Here is a 26,280-nt window from a genome sequence, read left to right as displayed (position 1 = left end):
CTAGGAGGAAGTATCTAGCTCTTTTCATCTCACCTCTGCCCATCAGGAACTTCTATTCCATTAGGAATACAAAAAAGCTATGCAAATGAAAATGATGTCTTCCTTTCCAGAGCACCTCAGAGGCAAATTTAAGACTTTTTTCAATGATCTATCAGATTGAGCTGATTTCTGTTCAGGAAACATCCTAGCAGGTTTTGGTATACTGGAAAGAGTACTCATCTTGGATTAAGATGACCTATGCTCCAACAGTTAGAAAAGATTTAGAGCTGAAAGGGACCTTAGAAGGCACTGAGTTTCATGGTCTTATTTTAAAGATGAGAGAACTGTGGAACAGAAAGTTAAGTGAATTTGTAGGGTCTCACAATAAATGGGTCAGGTTTGGATGGCTTCTTTTTTTTTTTCTTTTTCTGTTTAAAAAGCACTTATTAAGCATTTCCAGTAGAACTGGAATTGTGCAAGGTAAGGGAAAAACAAAGACAAAAGCCAACAGTCTCTGCTCTTAAGAAACTTTTTCTTTCTTTTTCCTTCCTTCTATCTTTCCTTTCTTCCCTCTAATTTTTTCTTCCTCCTTTATTTGTTTTCACTTTTGTCCTTCCTTCCTTGCTAACAGTACAGTGGTTAGAGGGCTAGGCCTAGAGTCAGAAAGACACGAGTTCAAATATGATTGCAAATATCTACTAGCTGTGTGACTGGGCAAATCTTGAATTCAAGCCTGATGTTCTATCCAATAAACTATGCTGTCTCCTATGAGCTCTGTGATCCTAGGCAAATCATTTGAGCACTTTGGGGGGAGGTGACAGGGGAATGGAGCCAAGATGGTGGAATAATGGCAGGGACTTGCCTGAGCTCTCCCAAATTTTCCTCCAAACAATGTAAAAATAACACCTCAAAATGAATTCTGAAGTAGAAGAAATAACAAAATATTGCAGTGAAACCATTTTCTAATTCAAGTTAATTTAGATCAGTGGTTCCCAAACTTTTTTGGCCTACCTCCCCCTTTCCAGAAAAAATATTACTTAGCCCCCTGGAAATTAATTAAAAAAAATTTTAATAGCAATTAATAGGAAAGATAAATGCACCTGTGGCCATCTCCCGACCCCCCCAGGATTGCTGCAGCACCCACCAGCGGGCGGTAGCGTCCACTTTGGGAATCACTGATTTAGATGGTAGGCAGGAAAAGGCCTATCTCACTGGGGTGAGAATAGAGTACAGTCTAGTGCAGGCACCTACTGCAGACTATACTCCAGCAAGTTAGAGCTTTGGAAGATCAGTTCACAGATGGTAAGAGGGTTGAACAACTGGTCAGAAGAAGAATACAGGGTGGGGACAGCTGGGTAGCTCAGTGGATTGAGATTCAGGCCTAGAGACGGGAGGTCCTAGGTTCAAATCCAGCCTCAGAACACTTCCCAACTGTGTGACCGTGGGCAAGTCACTTGACCCCCATTGCCCACCCTTACTACTCTTCTACCTAGGAGCCAATACACAGAAGTTAAGGGTTTAAAAATGAAGAAGAAAAAAAAAGAATACAGGGAACCTTTTGTGGACATTGGGAACAGGACTCTGTTGCATTGCCCATATAATATTCTATGTCACAGTCCCAGAGTGAGGAGAAGAACTAGCTGGACCAGGGATCCTGGACATAGCTGCAGGGCAGAAAAGAATGCTTGTGGTCACTTATAGACCAGAGCACAGTCTAAGAGAGCAGTGACCACACCTTTCCTTAGATCATACCATCCTGGAAGAACTGAAAACTTACATAACCAAGAACTAGCTCTGAAAAGATTACAAAATCTTGAAGCTTAGGACAGTCCCCACTTCATCCCAGGAGCAGAACCCAACACTAATATGAAGTTATAAGTCAAGAAATAAGCTGGAAAATGTGCAAACAATTAAAAAAAAGGGGGGGAGTCTGACCATAGAAAAATACTATGGTGACAGGGAAGACTGAAACACAAACTTAGAAGATAACAATGTCAAAACAGCTACATGCAAAACCTCAAAGAAAAATATGAATTGGTCTCAGGCTTGCCGCCCCCCCCCCAAAAAAAAAAGAATTCCTGGAAAAGTTCAAAAAGGATTTTAAAAATCCAAGGAGAGAGGAAGAAGAAAAATTGTGGTAAAAAAAATGATAAAAGAAAATCATGAAAAAAAGTCAATAGCTTGATAAAGCAGGGACAAAAATATTGAAGAAAATAATCTCTTTTTTTTTTTAAACCCTTACCAATACTCTGTATTGGCTCCAAGGCAGAAGAGTGGTAAGGGCAGGCAATGGGGGTCAAGTGATTTGCCCAGGGTCACACGGCTGGGAAGTGTCTGAGGCCAGATTTGAACCTAGGACCTCCCGCCTCCAGGCCTGACTCTCAATCCACCGAGCTATCCAGCTGCCCCTGAAAATAATATCTTTAAAAACAGAATAGGCCAAATTGGGGGAGGGGAAATGCACAAAAAATCTCTGAAGAAAATAATTTGTTAAAAAGCAGAATTGGGAAAATGTAAAAAGATGTACCAAAATTCACTGAAAAGAATTCATTAAAAAACAGAATTGGCCAGATGGAAAATGAGTCACAAAAGCTCATTGAAGAAAATCATTTCTTCAAAATGAGAACTGGGCAAGTAGATGCTAATGACTCTAAGAGTCACCAAAAAAAAAAAAATGTGAGATATTTCATTGGAAAAATAACATCTTGAAAATAGATCAAGGAGAGGTAATTTTAAAATTATTTAACTACCTGAAAGCTGTGATCAGAAAATGGTCCTGAGGACAGTTAGGTAACCCAGTGGACTGAGAAACAGGCCTAGGTCCTGGGTTCAAATCTGGCCTCAAGCACTTTTTAGCTGTATGATTCTGGGTAAGTCATTTTATCCCCATTGCCTAGCTCTTACTACTCTTCTGTTTTGGAAACAATACTTAGTATTGATTCTAAGAGAGAAAGTAAGGGTTTAAAAAAAAATAAATAAAGAAAAGAAAATGGCTTTGGAACTGCCCTGACATCCTAGAACCAGAGGGTAAGATAGAAATGTTAAGAAGCTACTAATCATTTTGATCCTAAAGAAAACTCCTAAGAATATTATTGTCAAATTCCAGAGTTCTCAGGTCAAGGAGAAAATATTGCAAGTAGCCAGAAAGAAACAGTTCAAATATCATGGCGCTACAGTCAGGATAACACAAGATTTAGGAACTTCTACGCTAAAGGATCAGAGGGTCAGGAATATGATATTCCAGAAGGCAAAGGAGTTAAGATTACAATCAAAAATCAACCCAGCAAAACTGAGTATAATCCTTAAGGGGAAAAGAATAGATATTTAATGAAATAGAGGACTTTCAAGAATTTCTGATGAAAAGACTAGAGGTATATAGAAAATATGACTTTCAAATACAAGACCCAAGAGAAGCATAAACAGAAAGAGAAATCCTAAGGGATTCAATAAGGTTAAACTGTTTACATTCTTACATGAAAAGATGATACTTCTAATTCCTTAGAAATTCATCATTACTAGGACAATTAGAAGGAGTATACATCTACAGAGGACATGGCTGTGAGTTGACTATTGTTATAGGAATATGGAGTACAAGAGAGATATAGATGTATAATGATGGTGATGATGTGTATCTATCTATGATCTCCTTAGCTGCAGTTGGTGGGAGGAACACCTACTCCTTTCACCATGACTGCTACTGTAAGTTATCCCCTTCTTTCTAACAGCTGCCCAACTAGTACCCTTGAGAGGTTAGATAGATGGGTAACCTTTCCAGGTCCAACCTGGGGTTGGATAAACTAATATTGGGCTGTTGATCTGTCTTCGATAACATTCAGGATCTGACTGCGTTTGACTCCATTCCCAAGGGCCATGATAGAAAGACCACTCAGGAAGGTACTTGTTGTTGAACACTGTTTTATCTATAACTTAGGAAAGGATAACAAGGTTAAGGATTGGGGATTGGAAAACCTATTGGTCTATTATCTTCAAACTAATTAACAATCAGGACTGGAGGCTATTGATCAGGTGGAAGCTGGAGATTTCACCTCTCCTCTAATTCTGGCTGGACCTGGCCACAGCCAAGCCAGAGAATAGGGAGGCTATTGCTGCAGATGAATTGATGGTCTTTATTTTCTCAGCTCTCTTACCACCAGTGTTGGTGATTCACTAGCTCTCACAGGCTATCAGAAAATAGATTCAAGTTTATTCCTACCCTCTTCTTCTTAAACCACCTGGCTCAATCACCCTTCAAACCACCCACTGCCCAGATTAAACCACAGAGGTTGGCAGAGATCTGTGATCTCCAGTTCTCAGCCTCTGAGTTCAGAGAATTCAGAGACCAGAGACTTCTTAGTCCAGAGACTTCTCTCAAAGTGGCTGTGAGGGGTATTTATAGGGTGAGGCCAACCGACATTTGCCCCTGGCTCACAGCACCTGGGAACATTCTGAGTCTTTCAACGGCCATCCCTGTCAGTCAAGGTGGCATCTGTCTCTTCCCAGATTACTGAATATAACACTATGGTGAGATGATACCCAAAAGAATAAAACTAAAAGTGTTAAAAAGAGATATGCAGTGGGAGAAGGGAGAAGTAGAATAGGATAAATTATTTCACCTAAAAGAGGAATAAAAAGCTTTTACAGTGGAAGGTTAAGTGGAAGATTGAGATGGGGGAGTGGTAGGCAATGCTTGGACCATACTCTCATTGGAACTGGCTTAAAGAGGGAATAATATACACACTAAGTTAGATACAGAAATCTGTCTCACTCTATAGAGAAATAGGAGGGTAGGGGGATAAAAAAAGATGGTGGATCAGGGGAGACAGCAGTCAGAAGTAAAATACTTTGAGAAGGGACAAGGTAAAAGAAGAGAAGGAAGGATAAATAAGAAAAGAGTAAGATAGAGGGAAATATGCAGAAATAATAACTGAATGTGAGTGAAAACTTACCCATAAAATGGAAGCAGCCATTTTCTGGGTTAAGATGGCAGCAGAACAGAAGCAGCTACTTAACCTCTCCTAACCTGCACATATAGGACTCTTCAAGAGGACATAAAAAGAAATCCAGATGAATGAAGGGACCCCACAACAGGGCACAGCATGGGATTGGGGCATTTTCATGCTATAAGGGGGTGAAATAGCTCTCACTAAAACATGAGCTGAGCAACCCCCTCCCCCGACACCACCTACAGTGCCAAAGCCAGTGCACAAGAGTTAGAGAAAGTTTGGGGCATTCATTAAGTTCTTGACAGCTACCTGGGATCATCAGGGCCTGCTCCTGAGAGCAGCAAGACTTAAGACCCCAAGAGGCTAAAGAACTGGACTTTGAACACAGACCTTGAGCTCAGGCGTGGATGCGGATGTGGAACTTGAGAGTAGGCACAGACCTTGGGTGGGGACCCAGTGCAGATGGGTGCATGACTGTGGAAGCAGCTCCCTGAGACTGTTAAAGGAGCTTCAGGCAGAGGAGCAAGCAAGGGGACCACCAGGTGGCTTGACACTGAGAACAACTAGACTTGAGACCTCAAGAGCCTAAAGAGCTCAGACCAACCCTGGGTGTAAAGATAAAGCTGAGAGGGTGCCCGGCGCTGTGATTCAGACGAAACTTGCTCCACAGCTCGATAGGATAGGCAGAAAGCCTGTCTGCCTCACCCAGACTTCTGACTGAGAAAGAAATAATAATAATGGCAAGCCAGGCACAGAAACTCAAAAGAGAAAGATCAAGAAGAAATCTTTAACACTCGACAACTTTTACACAGAAAAAATCCAGACAACAGAGCAAACAGCAGAGGAGACAAGTAATCACATCCAAACCTTCCCCCCAAAATTAAAATTGGTCACGAACTCTTGAAGAGTTCAAATCTGAGATCATGAGATGGAAAAGATTTGCCAAGAGAAGTAGGAAAAAGCTCAAAAGGAAATTAACAGGTTAAAAGACAGAAACTCCCAATTGGAGAAAGATGCCCCCAAATCAAAAGAATTGATAAGCAAATTGGAGACCAAAATTAAACAGCTGGAAAACAGCACAGAACAAATCGAAAAGGAAAATCAAAAGATTATAGCAGAAAACCAGTCTCTAAAGACCAGAACTGGGTAAGTAGAAGCCAATGATCTCTCAAAACAGCAAGAACAAATAAAGCAAAGTCAAAAGACTGATAAAATAGAAGGAAACATGAAATATCTTAATGAGAAAGTAACAGATCAAGAAAACAGGTCTAGAAGAGACAATTTGAGAATCACTGGTCTTCCTGAAAAAGCAGAAATTAATAGAAATTTGGATTCCATACTACAAAAATTATCCAACAAAACTGCCCTGAAGTTCTTCAACAAGAAGGCAATATAGACACTGAAAGGATCCATAGATCACCCTCTACACTAAACCCAGAGAAGACAACCCCTGGAAATATAATCACCAAATTCAAGAGCTTCCAAGTAAAAGAAAAAGTTTTATGAGAAGTCAGAAAGAGATAATTCAGATATCAAGGAGCACCAATCAGGATCACACAGGATCTGGCAGCCTCCACACTAAAAGACTGCAAAGCTTGGAATATGATATTCAGAAAGGTAAGAAAACTGGGTCTACAACCAAGGATCACTTGTACCCAACAAAACTGACTATATCCTTCCAGGGGAAAGTATGGGCATTCCACAAGATAGAAGATTTCCAAGTATTTGCACAGAAAAGACCAGGACTAAATGGAAAGTTCGATATCCAAACACAAAAACCAAGAGAAACATGAAAAGGTAAATAAGAAACAGAGGGGAAAGAAAGAAAACTCTTATTTTTTAATTTACCTCTTTAAGGCCTTCAATAAGATCAAATTATCTGTATTCCTATATGGAGAAATGTTATGTGTAATTTTCAAAAACTCTATTCACTATTATAGTATTTAGAAGAATTATTCATAGGGAGAGGTTGGAGTACTAAATGGCCTAAGATGATGGGGGGGGGGGTAAGAGTGGGAGGCAAATAGTAGATGATACCAAGAGAAACTTGAATGAATAAGAAAAATAGGATATTCTATACCACACAAAGAGGGCATGGGAAGGGGAAGGGATGAACACTATCATAAGAAGGAGAGGAAGAGAGCCTCAGCGGAATTAACCCTGAGAGGGAAGAGTAGCTATATACATTGGGATATAGAATTCTATCTAACCCTACTGAGAAAGTCAGAAGGGATAAACCAAGGGGAGGAGGGAAGTGGGGAGGTCAAAAAAGGGAGGGGAAGAAAGGGGGAAGGGAATTCATTAGGCCTTAAAAAATAAAAAGAGGGGAATAATAAGGGAGGAGGTGGAAAGGGAAGTAAATCAAGGGAGGGGACAAGGGGGACTGGTTTAAAAGGAAATAGCATAAGAAGGGGTAGAACTAGGAGAGGATACCAAAATGTTGGGGAATACACAACTGATAATTATAAATCTGAATGTGAATGGGATATGAATGAATGTGAATGGGATTTTATGGGAACTGGCCCATAAAATGGAAGGAAATAGCAGAATGGATTAGAAACCAAAATCCTACCATATGTTGTCTACAAGAAACACATATGAGGCAGGTAGACATACACAGATTTAAGGTCAAGGGCTGGAGCAAAATCTTTTGGGCTTCAACTGAGAAAAAGAAGGCAGGAGTGATCATGATTTTTGAAAAAGCCAAAGTAAAAATAGATCTGATTAAAAGAGACAGGGAAGGTAATTACATTCTGATAAAAGGCAGTAGAGACAATGAGGAAATAACAGTACTCAACATATATGCACCAAATGGTATAGCATCCAAATTCCTAAAGGAGAAACTGGTAGAGCTCAAAATGGAAATAGATAGTAAAACTACACTACTGGGAGATCTAAATATTCCTCTTTCAGATCTAGATAAATCAAACCAAAAAATAAATAAGAAAGAGATAAGAGAGGTGAATGAAATCCTGAAAATTAGATTTAATAGATATGTGAAGAAAAATAAATAGGGACAAAAAGGAATACACCTTCTATTTGGCTAAACATGGTACATTCACAAAGACTGACCATGTAATAGGGCATAGAAACATTGCAAACAAATGCAAAAGAGTAGAAATAATAAAAGTAACCTTTTCAGATAATAATGCAATAAAAATAATAATTTCAGATAATAATGCAATAAAAATAATAATTAGTAAGGACACATGGACAGGCAAATAAAAAACTAATTGGAAATTAAATAATACGATTCTCGAGAACCAGTTAGTTAAAGAAGAAATCATAGAAACAATCAACAATTTCATTGAAGAGAATGACAAAGATGAGTCTTTCTACCAAACTTTGTGGGATGCAGCTAAGGCAGTACTCAGGGGGAAATTTATATCCTTGAGTGCATACATTAACAAATTAGAGAGGGCAAAGATCAATGAAGTGGATATGCAAATTAAAAAAACTAGAAAGGGAACAAATTAAAAATCCCCAGCTAAAGACCAAATTAGAAATTATAGAAATAAAAGGAGAAATTAACAAAATTGAAAGTAAAAGAACTATTGAATTAATAAATAAGAATAGAAGTTGGTACTTTGAAAAAACAGATAAAATAGACAAAGTACTGGTCAATCTAATTAAAAAAAGGAAAGAAGAAAACCAAATCATCAGTATCAAAGATGAAAAGGGAGACCTCACCTCTAATGAAGAGGAAATCAAGGCAATCATTAAAAACTATTTTGCCCAATTATATGGCAATAAATATAGCAACTTAGTTGAGATGGATGAATATTTACAAAAATATAAATTGCCTAGGTCAACAGTAGAAGAAATGAATACCTAAATAATCTCATATCAGAAAAAGCAATTGAACAAGCCATCAAAGAACTAACTCCCTAAGAAAAAATCCCCAGGATCAGATGGATTCAGAAGTGAATTATATTACTGGCAGCTTTATATCAATCACAGATCCAAAGTGAGCTGTGAAAAGGCTGACTTAGGGGATAGTCATAAAGTAAAGAAAAATTCAAGAAAATTTAGGAAGATTGAGGAAGTCTGAGACTGAATCATGGATCGCCAAAATGTAAGAAGGAGATTTTAATGTGTGGCCACCAGGAATCAATAATTCAGATTGATTCCATAATTAAAATAGACCCAAGTCAAAATCGGGTTTAAGGTAGTTTATTTTCAATTAGGAAGGTAGAAGGTAGGGAAATAGAGAGAGGAGAGGCTAGTCTAGGCGTATAGGGGCCTGGACAGAGAGAGAGGATTAAAAGGCTAATTAAACTAGATTACACACTACAAGGCCTTAGCAATCAGAGGGGCAAGAAGCATACTTAAGGTAGAGTCTGGAAACGCCACGCTAGGCCAAGGAAGTCAGCCTAACTTACCCACGTGACAATTCAGAGTGGAAGCAGCCTGAGGTCTCAGCCGAGATCCTTCAGCACCAAGTTCAAAGCAGGAACTGCCCCAACAGGGAATTACCCAACAGGTAATTCATTATCATCAGGTGGGATTTATACTAGGAATGCAAGGATGGTTCAACATTAGGAAAACCATCCACATAATTGACCATATCAACAAGCAAAACAACAAAAATCACATTATTATTTCAATAGATGCTGAAAAAGCCTTTGACAAAATACAACATCCATTCCTATTGAAAACACTAATATAATCAATATATACCTAAAACAATCAACAAGCATTATATGCAATGGGGATAAATTAGAAGCCTTCCCAATAAGATCAAGAGTGAAACAAGGATGCCCATTATCACCTCTATTATTCAACATAGTACTAGAAACACTAGCAATAGCAATTAGAGAAGAAAAAGAAATTGAAGGTATCAAAATAGGCAATGAGGAGACTAAGCTATCACTCTTTACAAATGATATGATGGTCTACTTAAAAAATCCTAGAGAATCAACTAAAAAGCTAGTAGAAATAATCAACAACTTTAGCAAAGTTGCAGGATACAAAATAAATGCACACAAATCATCAGCAATTCTATATATTTCCAACACATCACAACAGCAAGAAGTAGAAAGAGAAACACCATTTAAAATCACCCTAGACAATATGAAATACTTAGGAATCTATCTACCAAAACAAACAGGAATTATATGAACACAATTACAAAACACTTTCCAAACAATTAAAACTAGATCTAAACAATTGGAAAAACATTGAGTGCTCATGGGTAGAATGAGCTAACATAATAAAAATGACCATTCTACCCAAATTAATTTACCTATTTAGTGCCATACCTATCAAACTACCAAACTAGCAAAAACTATCAAACTACCAAAAAACTTTTTTACTGAATTAGAAAAAAACTATAACAAAGTTCATTTGGAAGAACAAAAGATCAAGAATATCAAGGGAAATAATGAAAAAAACTGAAGGCCTAGCAATACCAGATATTAAACTATACTTGCTAAGAGACAGAAGGGAGGATCAGTGGAATAGACTTGGGGTAAGTGATGTCAGTAAGACAGTCCAATAAACCTAAAGAGCCCAATTTTGGGGACAAAAATCCACTATTGACAAAAACTGTTGGGAAAATTGGAAAACAATATGGGAGAGATTAGGTTTAGATCAACATCTCACACACTACACCAAGATAAATTCAGAATGGGTGAATAACCTGAATATAAAGAAGGAAAATATAAATAAATTAAGTTAACACAGAACAGTATACTTGTCAGATCTATGGGAAAGGGAAAAATTTAAAAACAAGCAAGAGTTAGAAAAAATTACCAGATGTAAAATAAATAATTTTGATCCTATTAAATTAAAAAGTTTTTGTACAAACAAAAACAATTCAACCAAAATCAGAAGGGAAATGACAAACTGGGAAGAAATCTTTATAACAAAAAACTCTGACAGAAGTCTAATTACTCAAATATACAAGGAGCTAAATCAATTGTATAAAAAAGCCATTCCCCAATTGATAAATGGGCAAGAGACAAATAGGCAATTTTTAGATAAAGAAATCAAAAATATCAAGCACATGAGAAAGTGTTCTAAAGGGGCAGCTGGGTAGCTCAGTGGATTGAGAATCAGGCCTAGAGACAGGAGGTCCTAGGTTCAAATCTGACCTCAGACACTTCCTAGCTGTGTGACCCTGGGCAAGTTACTTGACCCCCATTGCCTACCCTTACCACTCTCCTGCCTTGGAGCCAATACACAGTATTGACTCCAAGACTGAAGGTAAGGGTTTAAAAAAAAAAAAGGTTTCTAAATCTCTAATAATTAGAGAAATGCAAATCAAAACAACTCTGAGGTACCACCTCACAATCAAGCAGATTGGCTAAAATGGTAGCAGGGGAGAGTAAGAAATGTTGGAGGGGATGTGGCAAAATTGGGAAATTAATGAACTGCTGGTGAAGTTGTGAACTGATCCAACCATTCTGGATGGCATTTTGGAATTATGCCCAAAGACCTCTAAAAGACTGACTGCCCTTTGAGCCAGCCATAGTATTGCTGGGTTTGTACCCCAAAGAGATCATAGATAAAAAGACTTGTACAAAAATATTTATAGCCGCGCTTTTTGTGGTAAAAAAACTGGAAAACGAGGGTATGTCCTTCAATTGGGGAATGGCTGAACAAATTGTGGTATATGCTGGTGATGAAATACTATTGTGTTCAAAGGAATAATAAACTGGAGGAAATCCATGTGAACTGGAAAGACCTCCAGGAATTGATGCAGAATGAAAGGAGCAGAGCCAGAAGAACATTGTACACAGAGACTGATACACTGTGGTAAAATCGAATGTAATGGACTTCTGTACTAGCAGTAATGCAGTGACCCAAGACAATTCTGAGGGATTTACGGAAAAGAATGCTACCCACATCCAGAGGAAGAAGCACAGGAGTGGAAACACAGAAGAAAAACAACTGGTTGAACACATGGGTTGATGCTAACATGATTGGGGATGTAGGCTCAAAAGGATCACACCAAATCAAATGTCAATAATATGGAAATAGGTCTTGATCAATGATACATGTTAAAACCAGTGGAAATGCGAGTTGGCTATGGGGGGGGTGAAGGGGAAAGTAAAAACATGAATCATGTAACCATAGAAAATTTTTCTAAAAAAATAAAATATTTAAATCTTAAAAAAAAAAATGGAAGCAGAGAGTAGAGTGCATTATATGATTTAGACATAAAGGGAGATATCATAAGCAAATTATGGGGGCATGGAATAGTTTACCTGTCAGATTTATGGATAAGGGAAAACTTATGACCAAGGAAGAGACTGAGAGAATTATAGGATATAAAATACATAATTTTGATCATATTAAATTGAAAAGTTTTTGCACAGACAAAACCAATGTAGCCAAGATTAGAAGGAAAGTAGAAAACTGGGGGAAAAATTTTAGAGGAAGTATCTCTGATAAAGGTTTTATTTCTCAAATTATTAGAGAATTGAATCAAATTTATAAGAATACAAGTCATTTCCCAATTCAGTGGTTCCCAAACTTTTTTGGCCTACTGCCCTCTTTCCAGAAAAAATATTACTTAGCTCCCTGGAAATAAATTTTTAAAAAATTTTAATAGCAATTAATAGGAAAGATAAATCCACCTGTGGCCATCACCGTGCCCCCCTGGATCGCTGCAGCACCCACTAGGGGGCGGTAGTGCCCACTTTGGGAATCATTGCCCCAATTGATAAATGATTAAAGGATATGAACAGGCAGTTTTCAGATGGAGTAATCAAGGTTATCTAAAATTATGAAAAAAGCTCTAAATTATTATTGATTAGAAAAAGTTAAGTTTAAACAATTCTGAGGTACTACCTTATATCTATTAGATTGGGTAATATGACCGATAAGAAGAATGACAAATGTTGAAAGAGATGTGGGAAAATTGGAACACTTATGCACTACTGGTAGAGTTGTGAACTGATACAACCTTCTGGGGAACAATTAGGACTATGTCCAAAAGGTTATAAAACTGTATGTACCTTTTGACCTTGTAACATCAATACTAGGTCAATATCCCAAAGAGATCAAAGAAAAAAGGAAAAGGTTCTATATGTCCTACAAAAATATTTATAGTAGCTCTTTTTGTGAAGGCAAAGAATTGGAAAGTGAGGAGGTGTGGTATATGATTATGATGAAATAGTATTGTGCTATAAGAAATGATGAGCAGGATGTTTTCAAAAAAACCTGGAAAGACTTAAGTGAACTGATGCAGAGTAAAGTGAATAGAACTAGGAGAATATTATAAACATTTAACAGCAATGTTATACAATGATTGGTTGGGAGTGACTTATCTATTCTCATCAATACAATTATCTAAGACATTTCATAATTTCAAAGGACTTATGATGAAAAATGCTATTTACTTCCAGTGAAAACTGATATGGAATCTGAGTGCAGATGGAAGCATATTATTTTTTAACTTGATTTTTCTTTTGTTGTTTTCTTTCACAAAGTGACTATTATAGGAATGTTTGCATAATTGCATATGTATAATCTGTATCAAATTGCTTGCTGTTTCAATCAGGGGAGAGGGGAGGAAGAGAGTCTGGAACTCAAAATTTTTAATAACAATGCAAAAATTGTTTTTATATGCTGATCTTTCCCTCTTTCTCTCTCTCTCTTACACACACACTCACTTAGATACAGTACTTGGAGTGTCCTCATTTTGTCATAAATAAAATAGAAAGATATTTGCACGACCTACTTTGTGAGGATATTGCAAAGGAAGCATTTTGTAAAATTTCAAGTGCTACAGAATTATTAATGAATTGCCCACAAAGCTACCAGTAGTCACTTGGCTGCCCATCTTTTCCTTCTTCTAACTAATAGTGGAGTACTTAAACATGTAAATACCAAGTTCATTTCATTTCAAAAATCAGTACTCAATCCGTCCCATAGTCACCCCCCAATTCAGGAGATGAGTCCTTTCCAGACTCAGGTTTCATAGAGGCTAGAATTAGGAAAAGGTGCAACCTCTACATCCAGAACAACAACATAAATATTAAGGTGCTGGTCCTATATTTTTATGGTCCTCTGGTCCTCTCATTTGCACTTGTGGCATTCAACTTGCTATCACAGTTATCACTTCCCTGCTGCATTAGCTTAAAGGTATAGCCTAATTTTTGTGGATTTTCCCAAGGATATCAATAATCTCAAAAATAAATCCAATATCTTTTCATCAGTGTTCATTCTCCTTGACCTCCCTGTAAGTTCAGATTCTATTGAATATCTTCTCCTTCTGAATACTCATCTCTCTTAGCTCCCAGGACACTGCTTTTTCCAGGTTCTCCTGTTGTACTGCCTACTTTTCAGTATTCTTCATCTATCTTCCTTTCACTAAGCAGACATTTCTTCACTCGATTTTCTTTTCTTTATATACTTTTTCCCATAGGGATCTCATTAGCTTCTATGGGTTCAATTATCATCTTTTTGTAGATAACTCTAAAATTTATATAACCAATCCTAATCTTCCTCCAAAATTTCAATACTACACAGCTAAATGGATATCTCTCTAACTTAATGTCCCATAGTAAATGAAACATGTCCAAAACAGAACTCATTATCTTTGCCAGATAAATTTTCCCCTCCTCCATATTTCCTAATTTCTATTGAGTGCAATCCATCTATTTTCATAACTTTGGTGTTATCTTCTCTTACCTTCCATATACATTCAAATGCAAAGTCCTATCTTTATAATATCTCTTGCCTCCATTCCATTCTCTCTTTCTTCAATCACATGGGCTCTGTCCTTGTTTAGGTCTTCATTATATAAGGCCTAGAACTATTATAATAATTGGTTTTCCTCCATCTAGTCTCCTCCCACTTCAATTCGTCTTTTACACAGCTATCAAAACAATCTTATACAGCATAGTTAGACCATGGCTAGCTAACCTTGCTATCAGAATAAAGTACAAATTCATGAGCCTGGCTCCAAAATACCCTTGCAGTATTATTTCTTATTACTCTCCTTCATATTCAGCCAAACTGAATTCAACATTCACAGTCCTGCTTCGGTACACTAGCACAAGATGTCCATTATAGAATGTACCATTTCCTCATTTCTGCCTGGCAGAGTTTTAATTTTCAGAGGAGAGGGGAGAAATTTGAGACAGGAAGACCAATCAGAAGGCTATTATAATAGTTCAGGCATGAGGTGATGGTAGCCTTCACCAGGTATTAGCTTTTTAAGTGGGGAGAAGGGGAACACAAAAGAGATGTGGAGGTAGAAATTATGAGACTTGGCAAGAGACTGGAAATGTGGAATCAGTGTGAGAAAGGAGTTAAAGATGACACTGAGTCTGTGAGCCTAGATCACTATGATGATGGTGGGACCCTTGAGAGTAAAAGGGAAATTGGAAAGAATATGCACTTTTAGGGGGAAAAGTAATGAGTTCTTTTTAAAGTCTATAAGACATCCAGTTCAAGATATTGATGAGGGAGTTGGTGATACAAGATAAGTTCAGAAGAGAGATCTGGCCTTGACATATATAAATAAGAATCATCTACAGAGAGAAGACAACTGAACTAATAGGTGCTGATGAAATCACCAAGTAAGAGAGAATACTAGGAGAAGAGGTCCTAGAACAGTATTGGGAGAATTAAGAGCTAGTTGGCAAGACTTACATGAATAAGCAATAAAGAAGGCTGAGAAAGAGAAGTAAGGCAAGTAGGAAGACCAGGAAAAAAAAAACTAGAGAGGAGAAAGTAGCCAAGAGAATAAGGTGGCCAATAGTGTCAAAGGCTAAAGAGGACTTAAGAAGGATAGGAACTAAAAAAAGGCCACTAGATTTGGTCATTAAGATCATCCATTGATAATCTCTGGATAGATTTAAATTGAGCACAGACATACTCATGGCCCAAATTACATACAAGAAACAAGGCCATTTAAAATGCAAACACTGATATATGTTTGTTGAAATGAAATGGCTTACATAAGTCTTTGGCACCAAAGGTATCACTAATTTGATAAAAGTATCTCCTCAGTGAGATTATACCAATGAATGATAACTATTATCTATTTGATGAAATAGTATCATATATTTAAAAGGAGAAATGGACTAGATGATTTGATCTGAGAACTAAAGCATTTTATTGGGATGGTAGAATTAGAAAAATATCCATATCACTCTTAAGTCAGAGCCACAGAAGAAAGCTTCTTGGAAAAGGTATGAGATGAACCTCAAAGTTCAAATAATTGGAAAGGAAGGACTAGAAGGGCTCTTAGAAATCACCCATATCTAACTTCTTAATTTTATTGATGGGAAAATGAGTATCAACGAGATTAGAGGAAAAGGTAATATAAGTGGTAAAGCTAGGATTCAAAACCACATCCTCTGACCCTTTCTACCTGTATAAAATTCTCAGCAAGGAATCTCTACTGTTGATGCTTCTGTGGAAGTGTTACTATATGAACAAAGGTGCAGAAATGGGAATGACCATGGTCTATGTGGAGAAACCAAGTTAACTGAGTATAGATATAGGAAGGGAGCAGGCTGAGGTGGTAAGTGCTGAGTGAGATGGGGTGGGATGTAAACAAATGTGCTGCCTGGGAAACAGGGCTTTATCTAGAGAAAAAAAAAAAGACTCAGATTCTTTACATTATTAGCTCTGTGACACTGGTAAGTTGATTTCCTTCTCTGGGCTTCAGTTTCCCCATCTGTAAATTGGGGAAAATACACTACATCTCTCACCGGGAAACATTTCAAACCGGGATGTTTGTAGGATCAAAGAATAAAGCTGTTGTGAAAAAAAGTGTTTTGTAAACTATGAATTGTTATAAAATTGTTAGTGATGATGACAGTGAAAGGGATATTACAAGACAATTATTTGGGGGCAGCAGAGATGGTATGGGTAAGAGGATAATACATTTCAATTATAGCATCTGGGGCAACTTGGGGAAACAGTAGTTGGAGTTCTGTACTTGGAAGGAGCTGAATTCAAAACTGAACTCAGACAGCCTGGCTGTGTGATGCTGGGCAAGTCGCTTAGTCCTGTTTGCTTCAAGTTTCCTCATCTGTAAAATGAGCTGGAGAAGGAAATGGATAACGACTCTAGTATCTAGTTATGAAATTCCAGGGGTCAGGAAGAGTTGGACAGAACTTGAAGGGACTGAACAAACCCCCCCCCCCCCCCCCGAAAGGTGAGGATCAAATGAGATATTTGTAAAGCGATTTGAAAACCTATTTATAAAACTATTATTACTAAGACTTTCTTTTCAGAAGTCTGGGAGTACAATGCAAGTATTATGACCTGCTTTTAAAAACATTTTACTCATAAGTTACAGCTCTTCTTTAATTAAGTTTCTTGATGGGAGGGAGTTTTGGTCTTTTGCCTCCTTTTGTATCCCAGGGCTTAGCACAGTACTTGACACATAGTAGGTGATTAAAAAAAATGTTTACTGACTGATAAGATCTCCCGCTACAGTAACGTTCTTAGTTACTTAAACTGTGGAGTGGCCCCGGGATAAGGGTAGGGCAGGGGAGCCAAACCAGTGATCTGATCTCTAAATAAGAGGATCAACAGTCAGGATTATATTCTATAGAGTGGAATAAAGGTTCCAAACAAAAGATTACCTTCCTGTAGACTGGTCAAAGTGATTAAGCTCTTATACTAGCGCTGGGTCCCACCACTAGCAAGTGGTAGAGTTGGGGGCAGGAAACTAGGTGTGGAGAATCCCAGATCAGAGAGCACAGGGCAGGAGAGTGAGCATCTCTTCCCTGGGCCCTCACCTCACATGCCTTTTCATCTCTTTTTCTCCAGTTCGCCGAGCTCTCCTTTCCCCTTATGTGAGAAACTACTCTGCTCCGCACACTTTCCCTTACCTGGTTATCTTCTAGCCTTTTCCCACCACTCGCGCTCCTTTCCGGAAGTGACGTTTAGGCCAGTGCGCCGCAGCATGAGAAAGGTCTCGGGACGTAGAGAAAAAGGGACCACCCTGGACTCAGTGAGCTCGCGCGCTTGGAGAGCGGTACCCGCCCCTTCCGGGAGCTCCGTGAGGAGGCGGGGGCGGGGGGCGGCCTAACCTCCTCCTTCTCCATCTCCTCTTTCGGGCTACTTTCTAGGAGGGAACGTGAAAGTCTACTGAAGGTAACGCTCAGCGGTCCTGCATCTGCTCCCACCCGCTTCCCTCCAGCTCCCACGCCGGCCCCGGCTCCGGCCCAAGCCCTTGCCCTTTGCCCTCCCTCTCGCGCCGGGGTGAGAGGTCAGGTGGCCATCTTGTGGCGGCGGCGGAGGCAGAGGCGGCTGTTACTGAGGAGACTCGGCAGCCCCTCGGGCCTTAGCCCTTCAGACTCTCGGCCTGGCCTGACAAATTAGTCTGCTGGCCAATCTCCGACAGGACTTCGCCCGAAGGCCCGTGTCCATCGGCTGCCGCCTCCCACTCTGCCCCCGACTGGAAGTCCGGCGTCCTCCTTCCCCTCCCGCCACCATGTCCTCGTTCTCGGAGTCGGCGCTGGAGAAAAAACTCTCCGAGCTGAGTAACTCCCAGCAGAGCGTCCAGACGTTGTCGCTGTGGCTGATTCACCACCGCAAGCACGCGGGGCCCATCGTCTCCGTGTGGCACCGCGAGCTCCGAAAAGGTGCGTATCCCGCCAGGACTCTCCGGTCCCCCGCCTCCCCGTCTGTCTTTCCAGTGCTCGGTGCGTCCCCTTCTATGTCGTCTCTTCCACCCCCTTCTTTTACTATGTCTGGCCGAGCCCATTTGTTAAGTGCCTACTGTGTATCAGGAATTGTGTTAATTTTCCTCCACTTATGTCTGTCCAGCTCTCCAAACCCCCATGCTTCCCTCTCCATGTGCTTCTGCCCCGCCCCCTGCCTCCACTTTCCCTGGGTCAGAGCTGGCTGCAAGCATTTATGCAGTCTCTGTGCTAAGAGGAAACCTCAGGTCTCAAGGACACCCCCCCACCCCCCCGTGCCCCCTTCGTCCAGTTCCCATTCCCCATGTGTCCCATTCTTGCTACGTGTTTCTTTCTGGCCACCTGATTTCCCCTACCTCTGTTCATACTTGTCAGCCATACATTTATTAAGTCACTGCTCTGTACCAGGCACTGTCCTAGCGCTTGGGAGTCCAAGAAAAGCAAAGGATAGTCCTTATTCTCGAGGAATTCACAGTCCTCCACTACCTCTCTCTTATTCATACATTCTTCCCCTACAGTCATGAAGCATTTATTGAGCATCTTCTTTGTGCCAAGTACTGTGATAATTTCTCCCAACCCTTCAGAAATGCCCTTTCATTTCTGTCTGAACAGTTCACCAATCTTCCATGAATTTCTCTGTATGCGTTTGTGTCTGGCCCCCAGTCCTCCACCACTTGTCTGTATAGCGCCCAACCCCTCCTTGTTTGCCTGATCTACCCCCAAACTGCTACTACCACTTTCTGTCCCTTCCAGCCTTCCATGCACACTCCTTAAGATTTTTTAGTATCCATCTTCACTGAATGTCCCTCCTACTCACTACCACTGCCTCTGTCATTCAGCACTTTATACACCTTTCCCCAATGAGTCTTCAACCCATCACACTGGCATTTCACCTCACAACTTCCACACCCTTTTTGCCTTCAAGTGTCCTCCTCTTTAGCCTCTTATCTCTTCCTTCATCTTTTTCCTTTGGACAGACCTTGGAGTATGATTGCTATGTTGCTTCCCTAGTGCATTATTGGGAGGGAGGAATCTTATTCTGATGTATCTGCCCTTTTACTTCTTCCTGCATCTTTTTCTTGGATGTTTGAAGGAGTCTGCATTCTTGTCCCAGTTGAGATACTCCTGAAAATAACTAAAGTTAGGTCTTTGGTTGCCAGAGACTTCTTTTGGTTGTAGTTGAGTCTGTTCACATCAGCAAATATTTTTAAAGCTACTACTGTAGGTAAAATACTGTATTTTTTCCAAAAATTGAACTGTCAGTGGGGATTCAGTGATACAGGGTAATTTTTTAAAACTCTTACCCTCTTAGAATTACTACTCTGTATTGATTCCATGGCAGAAGAACAGTAAAGGCTAGGCAATGAGGGTTAAATGACTTGCCCAGGGACACAAAACTATGAAGTGTTTGGGGTCAGATTTGAACCAATACCCTCCCTCCCATCTTTAGACTTGACTCTCAAACCACTGAGCCACCTAGCTGGCTATACTCTCTGCCCTTCTCCCCCCACCCCCCCCATGATAGATTTTGATGTTGTTTCTGTCTTCTCTACTCTTTATCATCTAGAAGTATACATTTGAGAAGTCTCCAAATTCAATAGTTTTCTTATAAAGTGCCTCTGAAGACCTTAAAATTACTTGACCAAAATTATTGCTTTTTCATTGCCATAAATATTTCAATTTACCTAGTGTATATTCCTGTTTTTCTCTTCCAACCTTATTTTTTTCTTTATTTAGTCATTTCAGTACTGTACTTTAAAATACTCTGGAAAGAACTTCTTTAAAAGTAAATATTATAATGCCTACAAAATGGATAATTTTAAGGCTGTTCTCAGGACCTCTAAAGAATTTTAAGGTAGTAAATTTTTGTTGCAGTCCAACCACTAAATAAATAGATTGGGAGAGTGGGTTCGATGGAGAAAAGGAGAGGCAGAGAACTTAAAATGAATTTTTTTTTTTACTTTATAATTCATGTCTTTTTAAGAGAGCCTTAATTTTTTGTGCTATATTGCCCATGTGTCTGGGAATTAAAAAAAAATTATTATTCTAGTAAGCCCCATGAATATTTTTCTCTTACATGACTCCTTGCTAGGGGTATAGAATGTTGCCTGAGGAAAAGAAGACTGTTTCATCCTAACCACATCATAATAGTTTGAAATAGAAGGATGATGAAAATAATTGTCATTGTAGCCAGTGAAACTATTTGATTTCTTGTTCATAGGCCTCTTATGTTGTAACTCATAATTTCAAGTATTGGAAAAATTTCAATTCATAGTCTTTGGTTAGAACTTGAAGGGACCCCAGTGTTTTCCTGCTCATAACACCCTAATTTTGCAAAGGAGGCCCAGAAGGATTAAATGATTTGTCCAAGATTGTACAGGCTATAGGTAGCAGAGCTGGGATTTGAACCCAGATCCTACTCCAAATATAAACCCTTTCCACTATGTTATGGTGTTATCTTACAGTGAACAAATTGTTTTCTTGTAATTTGAATTCTGTCTTTGAACATATGGCATGTGAAATATGCAAAACTTTTTAAAGGAAAATTTGCTATCTTGTTATTTTGTTTTTTAATTCATTGTTGATTAATATCAGTGCAGTTTGGGTATTTATGGACTTCTCTCAGATTTCCAAAACAAATATATGAAAAGAAATGCCTTCTATGGTGTTCATACCTTTGTCACAGTTATGGGACATGGGAATAATAATTGAATATTTTTCATTTTGAGTAATTTTTTAAACTGTTAAAGTATCTTTGGATTATAAATGTGCTATTTGTTGATCTGACTTGTTACTAGATAGTTATTGGAATTGAGAGCAGATATATTTATATAAGCATTTGGGAGAAATGTTTAAACGATTGTTTTTCAAAACCTCAAATTTAAACATGTCATCCTCAATAGTTACATTTGAAAATATAACAACTGCTAAGTGATACATATTATGTGCATTTCAGAAGTGGAAGAAAAATGGAGGAAACACTAGTTTGTAAGTTGTGTAAAGGTTGAAATACAGTACATTTGAGTTCAAATACTTAAGCATTGAAGAAAAGTTAGTGTGTTCAGATTTCTGATTATACTTTTATTTATTCCTTTTAAAAGAAAACCTTCACCAAAACTGGTGATGCAACTTTATGGTTAAGAAGTTATGTTCATGGAAGCCAGGAAATTCAGTAATGTTCCCCAAAGCAACTATAACTCAGACATATTGCATGAAGTTTTTATGGTTTAATATATGATACCATATAGAGTAATAGGAAATACTGCATCTACTATGTATTTAAAAAAAAGAATTATGGGTTTTGTGGGAGCCATAATTTTTATTTTTCTGACTTCATTTGCGTGTAAATTTTCAGTAATAATGTAGTAACATGGCATTAATATATTTTTGCATTTGAAATAAAGAATATTTCTTGGAGGTTTCTCTGTTACAGAATCAGCCAGCTACCATGGAGTGTTGACTAAAAATGTTTAAGAAAAAATTTAGCAACTGATTTTGAGATAAGAAACAATCTCTAATTTAGTTTTTTTCGTCCAGGGACATATAGTAATTAATAGCAACAGTTAGAAATGTCCATCCTTGCAATAAATTCACTGATTTAAAATTTTTGTTTTGCCATATACTGTCAGATTTTGAATTCTTAACTTTTGAGGCTTTTTCTTAAATTGGTATTTGTAGCTTTGTACATTAGTCACACATTAATTTACTTTATGAAGACATAGACAGGCATTTCCTTTCATTCCAACCAGCTTTAGGCCAGCTTTGATAAAAATATTAACATCACTTGGTGCTATATAAATACATGGTCCTTGACCTCTAATAAAGATATGCTTGAATTTTGTTCTGTGGTAAATAGTCTTTGACAAGGAACTGACCATGAAATGAGAAATGTCATAATTAGAATAAAAGTTAAAAGTATTTTCTTTTCTTCTTTCAGCCAAATCAAATAGAAAGCTTACGTTTTTATACTTAGCAAATGACGTCATCCAAAACAGTAAGAGGAAGGGGCCTGAATTCACTAGGGAATTTGAATCTGTCCTCGTGGATGCTTTTTCCCATGTTGCCAGGTATGTTTGCTTTTGTCTTCTGTAATTCTTTTCTTACTATGTATGAAACCCTCTACTACCTGAAAATTAAGTATTTTTCAAAGGATATTTACAGCTGTAGAAGATTGATCTTTCCTCAAGCTAAATTTTTAAGAACTCTCTCAACTATGTATATATTTTGGCATATTATGAGAATTGAATTCATAACATGTAAGAGATTATTAAGAATATTTTTTCTTTTCTCCAATGATGTAACAACTTATCCTAGTAATTTTTTCAATCATATTTTACTCGGGTTTTATTGAGTTTCCTTTTTAGCTTGTGATTAGTAAGTATGATAAATGGCACATTTCATTTAATTTCTTTCCTTAAAGTAATTCAATCAACAAATAAACTTCTTGCCTCTTAAAGATTATAATGTAAAGTGATTAGACCCAAAGACTTTCGATGGATATCAATCTTTATATTAAGTGAAGTTTTGGGTGATAGTGCTCAGGTAAAAGAAATAAGCTGTATCTACGTTTTTGCATACTTACCTGATTATAGAGAAACAAGGCCAGTGTCTATTTTTCTTTCAACTTATTTCCTTAACACTTATTTCCATAACAGTGAAGGCAATAAAAATACCCTGTATAAAATTGGTTTTGGATCTAGTGTTGCCCTGCTAAAGTTTCCCTATTTTGCTGAAGACCCACCATAGCATGTCCATGTTGCTATATAAATGACAGCCTGAATGATTTTGGATGTGATAAAATAATTTTTGTTAAAAGCATTTTTAAGTACTTACTGTATTCTAGGCATGGAGGTATAAGGAAAGGAAAAAAGAATTCCTGCCCTTTAGAGGCTTATATTCTAATGGGGAAACAACATATTAAAAATGCCTAAAATGTGAGATACATACAGGATAGATTCAGGTAAACTTACAGAGAGAAAGTGCCAGTAGTAGGAGGGGAAAAGGGGGTGGGGGGGTAGATGAGATAGATCTTGTACAGATAGTGGTTTTTGAACTGTGAGGAAAGCCTGGCCATATTAAGAGGCAGATGTGAAAAAGAGCATTCCAGGAAGGGTATAGGAGATGAAGTATCATGTAAGTACAGTAAATAGACTGATATCTCTGGATCTCAGAGTGCACAGAAGATAGTAAAATAAAAAGACTAGGAAGATACAAAGGCACCAGGCTATGAAGAGCTTTAAATGTCAACAAATATTTGATTCAGGAGATAAAAATTCCACAGGATGCTTTGGATTTAGAAATAATTTGGTTTAATGCATACATTTACTGTAGAATATGCCTGGGATAAAGAGGAGCCAGGAATCTGGAACTAAGTGAAAAAAGTATTCATACTGAGAAATGGACATATGTGTTAAACATTTTGATGCATACTTTCATAGCTAACATTTTAGAAGGAGGAACATTGCTTACATCAGTATTTTCTCATGGCTTGGCACATGTTTAGGAAATGTCATTGTTTAAGCATTCAACTATAAATTGTTTTCCACAAAGAGAAGACTGTAGTTAAGAAAATCTGACCATTCTTCAGTGAAATGTTATTTCATGTATAGAAAACAAAAAAACCCTCCCATTTGCCAGAAGGATAATATTGAAAAAAGTAATGAGATATACTATATTATAAAATGTTCCCACCCCTTTTTTTTTTCCCTTAGGAAAGCCAAGTTCTGAACTGATGACATTAAAAAGATAGTGGTGGTTATTGGCTTTTATATGATTAAAAACTGGGTCTTTCTAATATAAATTCAATTTCCAGTAGACTATTGAAATATAATACTTGGAATAATTTAGAAGGCCTTAAAGTAAGAAAGATTACTGTAGAGGTTAAATGTGCCTCATATTCAAACTTATATAATAATGTATTTTAGAAGATAGTCAATACCTGGAGTATTTGCCTATAAAAACTGGTTAGAATAATAAAGATTGGAAAAGGGAAATTACCTTTTTTTTTTTTAACTTTTCCTTCTGTCTTAGAATCAATACTGTGTATTGGTTCCAAGGCAGAAGAATAATAAAGGTTAGGCAATGGGGGTTAAGTGACTTGTCCAGGGTCACGTAGCTAGGAAGGGCCTAGGGTCAGATTTGAACTTAGGACCTCCTGTCTCTAGGTGTGGCTCTCAATCCACTGAGCCACCCCAGCTGCGCCAGCATAACTTTTTTTTTTTTTTGGAGAAAAATATTGGGAATTAATATTTAAGTTAACTAATGCCTGAAAAATTCTATTAAAAATACAAACATTTAGCTCATTCTATGTGCTACATACTATACTGTTGGGGATACAAAGGCAAAAACTAACCATTCTAAAGTGGGGGAAAATAGCCTTACATTCTAAAGGGGGAAATACATGAACAGATAAATAAATGCAAGGTAATTTGAAGAGGGGAAAGAATACTTCGTTGTTAAACTGGGATGGGAAGGGGTTGATTAGGAAAGTAACCTGGAACATATAATTTTACACTCATCAGAAAGGCCATGGGTTCCAGATTTAAATTGTTCAAAAGCTCTATGGACTAGTGTGTCCATTTACTTTATGGAAGAGTAAATCCTATTAGTATTTCTTACTCCTCCTTTCTATCTTTTTTTCCCAAGGGCTAATTTTTTTATTCAGTGTTCTTAGAAGTTTCTTTATTCCATTTTCTTTCCAGGGTTATTAAAATATGAAGACATATGACTTTGATAATTGATCTGGACATAACTCATAATCAAGTTTAGATTGTAATTAAAAGGCCATCTTATAAAAACAAAAAACAAAAAAAACCAGAACCATTTCAACTGTATGGTAGCCATACCTATTATCTTTTTATGGTTTTACTGTGATGGCTTTGTGCTGAGCAAGCAGGGTCAGAGGTACTGGTCTATGGAGTGGCATTGTTTAAAATTGTAATTAAGTCCCTAAGTCTGAAAAACGGGGGGGGGGAAAGTGTGTGTGTGTGTGTACGTGTACACACATGTTCTATACAACTATGCAAAATTCATCCATTGTTTTTATGTAACTATAGTACATAGTATTTTGCATATAGCATGAGATATAATTTTCATTTTTATCAGTATTTTTCACTTAGTTGTTCCCTTATTTGTAAAGTGAGAAATTTAACTGGATGATCTCTAAGTCCCTTCTGGCTCTACCATATAACTTTTGATCTGAGGTTACCAAGAGCCATACAGAATGGTCCCTATTATTCAAGTAGTTGCAGGGGGTGGGAGGTGGAGAGTATGAAAGTAAAGATGGAGAACAAACCATATATGTAAAAAGATAAATAGAATAATAGAATGTCAGAGCTGGAAGAACACTTAGACCATTTCCCTCATTTTACAGATGAGGAAACTGAGACCCAGATGGGAAGTGGCTTATCCGAGTTTACAAAGATAGAACTCCAGCCCAGGTATTCTTTAAGATTCAGTTCAAGTGCTACTTCCCATAAGAGGCTTTTTCTGATTACTTCAATTTTTAGTGCCTCTCCCCTCCCCAAACACTGTATTTTTTGTTTATTTCCCGAATTTATCTGTGAACATGTTGTTTTTCTCTTCTAGAACTTTAACTCATTGAATGAGAGGCTATCTCACTTTTGTATCATCAGTGTCTTCATAGTCACTGGCATACAATGAATACATATCCATTTTTATTTACAGTCTAATAGTCTTGTCCCGTACTCCTGGCCCACTTCACTACTAGTATATAAACT

The 26,280-nt window shown here is 37.8% G+C and overlaps 1 protein-coding gene across 3 annotated transcripts in view; it reads left to right on the top strand.

Moving 5' to 3' along the window:
• The first annotated feature begins 18,173 nt into the window (after nucleotides 1–18,173).
• The window catches only part of RPRD1B (regulation of nuclear pre-mRNA domain containing 1B), an 88,744-nt gene continuing 80,637 nt past the window's right edge, over nucleotides 18,174–26,280 (top strand). For all 3 annotated transcript variants that reach the window (XM_044664303.1, XM_044664305.1, XM_044664304.1), the window contains exons 1-2: nucleotides 18,174–18,484; nucleotides 22,479–22,608. In XM_044664303.1, coding sequence (XP_044520238.1) covers nucleotides 18,334–18,484; nucleotides 22,479–22,608 — 281 coding nt within the window. In that variant the 5' untranslated portion in view covers nucleotides 18,174–18,333. The remainder of the gene's footprint in view (nucleotides 18,485–22,478; nucleotides 22,609–26,280) is intronic.

The sequence above is a fragment of the Gracilinanus agilis genome, chromosome 2 (assembly GCF_016433145.1).
Source record: "Gracilinanus agilis isolate LMUSP501 chromosome 2, AgileGrace, whole genome shotgun sequence".
NCBI lineage: Eukaryota > Metazoa > Chordata > Mammalia > Didelphimorphia > Didelphidae > Gracilinanus > Gracilinanus agilis.
The sequence above is the reverse complement of the archived record's forward strand: the minus strand, read 5'-3'. Positions and strand labels throughout refer to the sequence as shown.